The sequence below is a fragment of the Strigops habroptila genome, chromosome 7 (genome assembly GCF_004027225.2).
Source record: "Strigops habroptila isolate Jane chromosome 7, bStrHab1.2.pri, whole genome shotgun sequence".
In the NCBI taxonomy this organism is placed as follows: domain Eukaryota; kingdom Metazoa; phylum Chordata; class Aves; order Psittaciformes; family Psittacidae; genus Strigops; species Strigops habroptila.
The window spans coordinates 10151571-10161201 of NC_044283.2; the positions used below are offsets into that span (position 1 = coordinate 10151571).

The window sequence follows — 9631 nt, forward strand, 5'->3', positions numbered from 1 at the left end:
TGTTAAATCTTTGAGGCTGATTTCCTTGAGTGCTATTTTGTGGTTTTTTGATTTTTTTTGTCTCATGTGGGACACTGGAGACAATATTGACCACAGGATGCTCTTACTTTTTTCTAAACACTGCATTTCATACAAATGCTGAACAGTTTTCCTGATTTCCGTTTGATCACATAGATGGGGAAAAAACATTACATCATTTCATACCCATTGTTCCTTTGCATAGTAAAGAAGCCAAGAGAAACAGAAAACCTGGTGCCAGAATGCATACACTGATAGCTTGTAGAGCTAATAATACCATTGTGAATGCTGTACTGAAGCATTTGGAGCTCGAGCCACAACGCATTTGTTTTTCAAATGTTGTGAAATAGCTACTAACTTTGGCAGCTATTCAGGACATTTCCACCCACTTCCAGCTGGTGGTTTGGTACATACAGATTTTCCATAATTGCTGCATTGTAATTTGCACTCTTCCGTATGTTTAGTACCTCTGTTAGCCACAATTTCAACTGGTTTCCGCTAGGCGACAACAGATACCTGTGCAGATAACTTCTTTTTTGTTTTGTTTTGTTTCCTTTTCTGTAACTCCTCCTGGTTTATTTTTTTCCCCCTGAATGAACCATCTGTAAGTCATAGTAGAACCATTCAGTGCCTTTAAAAATCTCTTCTAAATACTATTCCAGGAAGCATTTCTACTCTTTTACAGGCCCCAAAAATCTGATTTCTGAGGGGGGCTGGTTTGCCACTGCAAGAACACTGAGAAAATCCTGGCCTTTCATATAGATTGAAGAATATTTTATTGTCTTCTTGTTTTCCAGTTGCAAACAAATAAACTTTGAATTTTCCTTTTTTAAAAAAATTATAAGCATAGAGATTGTTGCAGGGTAGCTGCTGGCTCTCTGTGCTGCAATTAGACAGAATCTCTTTCCTCTAAGTATGTTATTGTTGATCATTGCTTCATGCTGAGCACTGGAGGAGAGTCCACAGTTGTTCTGATGGGCACTACTGATACAACAAGGGCAACTGCAATGGTGTTAACCACTCTGCATTTGTGCATGACGTGTGACAGCAGATATTTTCTACTCCTGCACTGGAGAACAAAACATGAGTGCTCCAATGTTGAAGACACTTGCTAACTAAATTCATTGCAGACTTATGCACACGCAAATTAAATTGGTTCTAAAACAAGAGTGAAATTTTAATTCCGTTGCATTCAAAGCTAGAGAATTTGATATTTTTCCCGAACGGTACTGTTTTCACCCTGATTATTCCCAAAAGTCCCTTTCTTCCCAACTGTTGTAGTGGTTGTTATTAGTTTCTTGTCCTAGGACACTGGATATGAGAGGACTGTGATCTTTTTAAGGTAAACAATCAATGGCTGAAAAATATGGTGTGAATTGTAAAAGCTGTATTCACCTCTAAGTGTGTTTTTTCCCATCAGATCAGTGTACTGTTGGGACCTTCACCCATCAAGATGATTTTGATTCTAGAGAGGAGATTTAACATAGATCAATCTAATCTCAGAGCAGAAGTAGTGATCGCTCTTAGGTGGAAGCTGCCCAGATATTCCTGAGTTGTCAGTTTGCCAGCACCTTTAAAATCTTGACACATGCCTGTGATATTTTTAAGGGCTTGGTTTCCCAGAGAAATGAGATATTCACCCTGACTTGACTCATCTTTTGGTCCCCTATTCCTTCCCCAGTAATTTTTGTATGGGGGAATATTGGCAAAATTGGCAAAATCGGGCCAAAGTTGACTCAATTAGGTTTCTAGAACAGGAAGTGTTTACAGCTCCTGAAGGTGTTTGTTAGTCAGACAACAGCTGGGCAGCAGAACCCGTGGTTGCCTTTTCTTTCTGCCAAGGAGCAACAGCCTTTAAGTAGGTTAATCAGGACCCACAGAGCTTGGGATTCACTGTAACATTAGTCATCTTTTTCCTGGCCCACAGTAGGTAGGAAGTCTGGGGAACAGGTCAAGGCATTATAAGAGGGTAAATAATGGATGTGTTGGGGAGCTGAGGTTGTAACAGTTCATGGGATATGCAGCCATTGGAAACTAGGCTTCATTTGTCCTGTTAACCACAGAATTGCTTGTTCTCTCTTTTGTATTACAGTCCACTAAAATCCACTGTTACAGTAGTTCTGGGTCAGCATATGTTTAATAAAACAACTGATGTAACACAAACATTTGAAATAGAGAAATACATCTTGTATCCTCAGTATTCTGTGTTCAACCCTACTGACCATGATATTGGTGAGTATTTTTGTTCCCACAGTTTTATTTTCTATTTACTCAATTAAGTCTAAAGTTTAGTTGATCTGTCAAAAAACTGCCTTCATAGTGGAAAAATCAGAGAATGTTTTGGGTTAGAAGGGACCTTAAAGATCATTTAGTTCCTATGGGCAGGGACAAATCATAGATATTAGGAGAGGCTTTCAAGGGCAGGAGATTCTTAGTTCTACCAGAGTTATAACAGCATCTGAAACCTAGACAAATTCAGATGAGAAATAAATTGCAATTTTTAACTAATTATGATAATTAGGTTTTGGAGCAATTTACCTAGATGCATGGCAGATTCATCATCACTTCAAGTCTTTGTGCGATTAGGCATTTTTTCAACTGAACCAGAAACTGTGGGCTTGATGCAGGAATTACTTGGTAAAATTCTATTGTCTGTATTGTATAGAGGATCTGACTAGATGAATATAATAACCCCATCTGCTCTGAAAATCTGTGTTACTAAGAGTCATTTTTTACACTGAGAGAGATTTAAAAATCAGCTGTCTTATCAGTCAAAAGTTAAATGCCCTTCTGATTGACCTTATAATATTAGTCAGAATGACAATAGAACAGCAACTTGCTTCTTATTTTCTGATCTGCTCTTGTGGAAGGTGGTACATCACCCCAGGGTGTCAAGCTGCATGAGCACTTTGTCTATGAGACTATGGCACTAGGGATATTTTAGGTGAAGCATGTACTGGCTTTTTTGCTCCTGGGTGGTGAATATTTTTTACTCTGTAGCAAAAAGCATTCAGATTCTGTGTTGGTGGGAGCTCTGTCACAGTGTAGCACGAGATGAACTGGATGCGGGGTATTACTCTACTCTGAGATATCCTGATGTAAACCACTGCTGGCACTTTGAGATCTCCTAACTTTTTAAATTACACTTAAATTTGGCAAGCCTCACCAATATGCAGCTGAATCCACATCTAGGGTCAGCTGAACATAGAGTGCCTAAGATGAGCCCAATTGCAAAAAACAAACAAGCAGGTAGAAACTGGGGGAGTGTGGGGGGAAGATGTGGAGGTGTGTTCTGCCCTGTCAGTGATCTCTACTGATGCAGCAGAAGAGTTATTTCCTGCTGAAAACGCTTTTCTGAAGGAAACAACTACCACATGAGTGTTTGCGGGGGATTTCAAGGGATTCAGGAACAAGCAGAATTGGTGGGGAAGAGGAGGAAGGTGAGGAAGAGCAAACTGCTGAGTATTGGAGCACAGTTTGTGTAGGTTTCTCAGCTTGTGAGATACTCTTTACGTGTTCCACAATGGCCAAAAATTGTAGTCAGTAGAGAAATGAGACTATTCAGTGGCATCTCTTGCTTTTGACACAGCTGGGCTCAGAAAACCTGAGGCTTTCAGAAGGCATGATGTGAAGCTTTAATAGGTGTGTCCACCTCATAGCTCTGTCCTCTTTGCCTGGTGTGTCCAAACTCAACATGCTGCCCTTGTTACACCAAGTACAATGACCCCTTTGTTGTTCTACAGCCAAGCACAGGGGATTTGCTACAGGGAAACCAACATTTCTGCTATTTTTGACGTCTTCTTTCTCTACCAAGCACATGATGCTGCACAGCTCTGCATTTACACTTTTTTCAGCCCCATAGGGGGATAGTAAAGGTTGTGTAGGTTGTGTAATTCTTTGTAGCTTTCGGAAGCTTGGTTTTGAAATATCCTGATTTTTCTATTCCTTAATTTTCAAGATCTTGAATTTTGCTGAACTTGGTGATAACAGAGCATTACATATGCCAGCTCTTGCAGTAATTATTTTTTAAATCACACCGGAATTAGGCAGGTGGCCAGACTTTCAGAAGCAGTGAGCACTTGCACATCCCACTTATTTCAGCTGAAAGTTGTGGATATGTCACTGTTATTTAACTTTAAGGTGGGAGGAGACATATGTATTTTCTATCTTCTCTACAAAGGCAGTGAAGCAAAATCTGCTCAGTGAGCACAGCATAAAATAAATATTCCCACAAGCGGAGTAGCTGAATCTTTCAGCCTTCAATTTATGGTGAAATGAGGTGCTGTTGAGATGAGCCTGTCTGTCTTTGATTGAAATATCTTAATTAAGAGAGGCTTAGGGGATAATTAAAGTTGTATCTGAGACCCATTGCTGCCAATCCCATTAAAGAAAGGGAACAGTCACTTTATTCTTCCTATATTTTCTGTTCTGCAGCTTTGATTAAGCTGAAGAAGAATGGCCAACGTTGCGCAGTCAAGTCCCAGTTTGTTCAGCCCATCTGCTTGCCAGAAAGTAACACTATTTTCCCTGATCAGTTCAAATGTCAGATTTCTGGATGGGGACACAGGCATGAGAGTGAGTAAAATGAGAGTTGGTGTCTGTATAAAAGAATGATGATAATTAAAAAATAATGCTCAAGTGTGTGTTATATAATTGATAGTTTTGTAAAATACTTTCCAAGAGACTTCTGGTGGGAATCTTTGTACATATGTTTAGATGTTTACAACATTTACATTTGAAATAGTCATCTTGAACTTCCTTTGTAGTTCTTGGAATTTGGAATGTGGTTCCCTTGACCAAATATTTATGTCTATTCTAGGATGAGATGAGCTATAAGCTAGCTAGATCTCCATGGACTGGGAGAGGAGCAAGTAGCTTAGTTATAGGTTCAACAACTTGACATGTTAGTCAAATGAGTCCTACCCCTGGTTTCCCAAGGTAGATATTAAAGACTGCAAACCAAACACAATCAACTTACTAGTCTGTAGTAGAGGAGATCTTTACCTTCACCAGTAATGAACTAATGAACTTTGGAAACATCTACAAGAGAGGGCCAGATAGGCTTTGGACTAAGAAGTGCTTACATCCAGCTTGAGAAAGGTGGAAAAATACATCCTATCCATTCAGACACAGAATTTCAGGATTACGAGGCTTGGCCATGCTGTTTTGATGTGGAGATGGCAGAGACTGATGTGGACAGATGAGAAAGATGAGGGAGTGTGCTGCCTCATTTTGGTAAGAGATTTAGTATGAGCAAATGTTGTCCTGGTCTAAATGTGTAGTCTAAAGGCAAAAAGAGGTAATGGAACTTTTGATAAATTGATGATTCAATATCACATCTGGAAAGAGGAGAGGACAGGTGTACTGGGGGACTGTTCATGAGTCTCTAGAAAATGAGAGAACACAAAGTGGATTAATGACTGGACATGGCATACTGTTATTTTAAAGAGCATAGAGTCTGACTGGAGGAGCAGCAAGTGATCTGAGCACTAGAAAAAATATCTTTTAAAGAGATCCACCACACAATATAACTGGGACGTGTTAATTGTGTTTATATGTTCTATTGTGCATTGTGTTTCCATGTCAAATGTTTCACATTCAAAACCAAAAAGACTTTCTTTTCCTTTCTGGGATTTGTTTTTCAAGATGTATCTGGTTATTCCGATATCCTGCAAGAAACACTGGTTCCGATCATTCCTGAGGAGAAGTGCAGAAGTCCTGAAATTTATGGAACAGAAATCACTGAAAATATGCTCTGTGCTGGCTACTTTGATAGCACATCTGATGCTTGTCAGGTAATGCTGTGAGTTTTCTAGGTAGATAATAGAAATGGGTATTATTGCCAGAAATGTTGCAGTATTACAGTGCTTACTTTTGATGTTAAAGTGCTTCCAAAGAAAGGTTCCTAAAGAAAAGAAACATATGTGACTGCACCAAGTTGCTTCTGTCTTCAGTTTGTAATCTGCTAAATGTCAGTTAAGTTCTACAGAAGGGCAAGACCTCCAGGGTGTTATATTCCTCCTACCTTCATAAAAGGTCATGGCTACACATTGGAGGGTGAGTTGCTTTAGGCCCTAGCCGAGCTTGCAGTGTGATGGCAATGGTTTGTTGGCCAGCTGGAAGGAATGTTCTGGCAGGCCAACCACCATGAACCTGTGCGAAGCCAAATCCCTGAGCTGCTTCTGCCTCTTACCTGAATGGAAATAAGGATTCCTGGGTAGGAGGTGGAGAGCAGTGGTGAGGTTTGGAGGAAGAGAGACCTGAGGTTACTATAGTGGGTGGGATTTAATGGTATAGTCAATTGGAAATGGTGTTTCATGATTTCAGTCCACGGAATGACCTCATGCTCTTACTACTTTGCATGTCTGTTTGAATTATGTCACACCTTGGCTCTGAATAAGGGTGCAGAATTGTTGTGGTGATAGATGAAACTATTTTTAAATGAAGGATCAGATTATTCCTTACATAAACCTTCAGGTTTTACCTAGAGTTCATTTTGAAGGTTATGCTCTATTAGCATAAGTGTGGGAACAGGCAGCACATAGTTGCTCATGGCAGTGAGCTTAAGTAAAGCAAAGAATATAATGTATACTGTGTGCTGGAACCTCTATAGGGGTCATAGAAGTGTCCAAAGAAAGGTGTCAAGAGTGAAATAGCAGCAGCCAGCAGTGGCTTACAGTTTCCAGGCCAGAGATGGGAACTGGTTCTGGATATTGGCTGCCAGTGTTCATATTCACCAGAGAACTAGAGATTATTTTGCTTGCCCAACTTTCCTTGCCTTATCCAGGAAGTACAAATACAAGATGCAGCACTGTACCTGATTCTCACTTCCTGCCCTGAAAAAACAGAGTCGATCAGGAGTGAGAGGGAGAAAGAAGAAAACAGAGGGAAGGAGAGAGGAGCTGCACAAAGACAAGTAGTCTGGAGAGAGTTGTGAACTCTGAGAAACAGTGATGTAGAGTCACTGATGTTGCTGAAGTACAGTGTTAATGACATGAAATCATTACTAGTGAATCAATAATTCTTTTTTTTTTTTTAAGACAAGTCTGTTGGCAGACTTGTAGTGTGGACAAATAGCATAGACCTCTAATGTCACAACAAATGTAGCTGACCTCTGAGTTTTCTTAATGTATGCTTAGAAAATTAAATTATAAACTATCTGTTATTTATTACAAATATTTCGAGACCAAGAAACAGCAAGAAGATAATGTGTTCTGCTTGATTATTTTTAAAGATTGTATTGGAAACTTTTTTGTTTGATCAGTGCACGAGATACCAAATTGCAATCAGTAAGATGATCTGTGGAGAAATAAGCAAGTTCCGAGAAGTAAATTGATCTCAGATGCAAGACTTCATTTGATGTCCCTCATTTATCACACCAATGTCCTAGTATAAAGGCAACATAATTTTACTACCTACTTTTCTGCCAAGGTGTTTTCTTTTTAAATAGGAAAAAAATATATTTCTGTTTAGTCTCAAACAAGTAGAGTGGTGGTTCCTTTCACCAGTGCTGTTTACTAAGTCACATTTTAATTTTCATTTCCAAGATTTTCATTTCTGTAGAAGTCAACTTCAGAGCAGTGTGTCATCAAACATTAGTTTGGTCTTATTTTCAGTTTATGGTTTTAATGATGAGGTAAACGCTCAGTAGTATCAAATTCAACAGATGCAAAAAAACCCTGTATGCCACATAAAATTATAGCATCCCACAGTCACATGGAGAACTGTGTATGTATGCGACACCTTTCTTTGAAAACTTCCATGATCTCTGAGAGTTGCAATAAACTTCATTGAGAACTTGCCAAATATTCTCTGCCTTATGTAATCCATCCTTGCAGGGCCTATATTACAACATAGCCTAAGCCTCAAACACTTCGTTACTCTCACTGAAAGTGACCTAAATCAACCGTACTCTTCAGTAGGCATCTGAATCTGAAAGCATTTCAGGTTTTTAAACAAAATCTGATATTTTGACACTTTAATTCTTTGTGGAATTAACACCCCCCCCCCCATTATATTAGAGGTATGTCTAAAAAAACCCTTTTTATAATGAAACTTCGTAGACTGCTGCTTCCATATCTTTTTCTTCTTAGTTTACATCTCACATTCAAACATTCTTAATTTAGGACTTTCCCAAATTGATCTTTTTCCAATCACTTTTTATCAAATTAGATAATTTTTATTCACTTTTAACACAGGGAGATTCTGGTGGACCTCTGGCCTGTGAGGAAAATGAGATCTCTTACCTCTACGGGATTGTCAGCTGGGGAGATGGCTGTGGCAGAGTCAACAAGCCTGGAGTATATACTCGAGTGACGAACTATGTAAAGTGGATTAATGAGAAAATAGCCCCCCGAAAAGCTAGTTGAACACTTAAATATGCTAACCTTTGAAGCAGGGTTCAGGGGTCTTTTGGTATCATTAAAGTGGCATAAATATTGTACTATAAGCTACAGTATGGAAACTGTCATGGTAATTCTTAGCAATTCCAAACCAGCACTAGAAATGAAATTTCCTCCCCTCAGAAGTGATCTCTTGAATTTCAGGTTGAGAGACACCAGTAGATCAAGGTGAAGGTGCTTCTCAGGTAACCGCAACAAACCAGTTCTGGGGAAAAAGTAGGGAGTTTAGGTTTTTATTCAACCAAACCCGTAAGCATACTTTTATGTTCCACCAACATAAAACCAGGAACATGCTTCTGAGCTCTGCTGAATCTGGTGTGCAACCTTCCAGCAAGGTTAATGCAATGCCTTCTGAGAGCACAAAGCTTGCTGAATAATGTTGGAAGTCAGAGCACCTGATTTCAAGTCGATACAGTTATGACCTTCTGCAGACTGTGATCTGCTCCTTGCCATCAGGACAGCAGTGGAAACACTTCACCTTGATGATAAATGCCTAAATGTTTCTTCAATTTGACAGTGTTCTGAAGATGTCTTAGATTTTGTACTAACAAGTTGTTCAACTGTTCAGATAATTCAGAAAGGAGATGTTTCTTTAACAGATTTTTAAACTGGAGGGCTGGGGGAGCAGCTTGACATTTTCCTTGGGGATTTGGTGATCTCATAAACCTCAGGCTTTGCTATCATGGCCTATGGAATTATTATGGGAACAATCAAAGAAATTCTTACAATATATAGCTGCTGAGAGGCTGTGGACTCAGCTGTGTTAGCAAAAAAGGCAGAAATGATTCAACACAAAAAAAATCTCATAGTATAAAGAATGGAAAATTACAACTTTTATATTTTATTATTATTATTATTAATACAGGGAACCTTTAGCCAGGTCAGATGTGTACATTTGGAAGTGTCGGTGTGAAATGTATTTCTTCTGTGATAATGAACATTTTGAATTCTGTCGTTTCAAGCAAAGCTGTGTTTTAAGATAGATAATTTTAAAGTGGTGCCTAGTTACTCAGAGATATGTTTTATTTTGTAGTACTGGCAGCATCTTCATGGGTTTCTTAGTTATGATAAATGATTTCTGCAGTTAAAAGAAATTTTGTAAGGAAAATTAACCAAAACCTGAATTTGTTTAAGCACAAATGTTTAACAAAAATTATCTGGACAAATGATGTAAACTGTTTAATAAAAAGGTTTACCCTCTGTTTCTTGGA

At 38.9% G+C, this 9631-nt stretch overlaps 1 protein-coding gene across 1 annotated transcript in view; it reads left to right on the forward strand.

The window, feature by feature from the left end:
• The window catches only part of HGFAC (HGF activator), a 43361-nt gene extending 33730 nt beyond the window's left edge, over positions 1-9631 (forward strand). Inside the window, exons 11-14 of the mRNA XM_030492801.1 lie at positions 2111-2250; positions 4453-4593; positions 5665-5813; positions 8217-9631. Of these exons, the coding sequence (XP_030348661.1) occupies positions 2111-2250; positions 4453-4593; positions 5665-5813; positions 8217-8387 (601 nt within the window). The 3' untranslated portion in view covers positions 8388-9631. The remainder of the gene's footprint in view (positions 1-2110; positions 2251-4452; positions 4594-5664; positions 5814-8216) is intronic.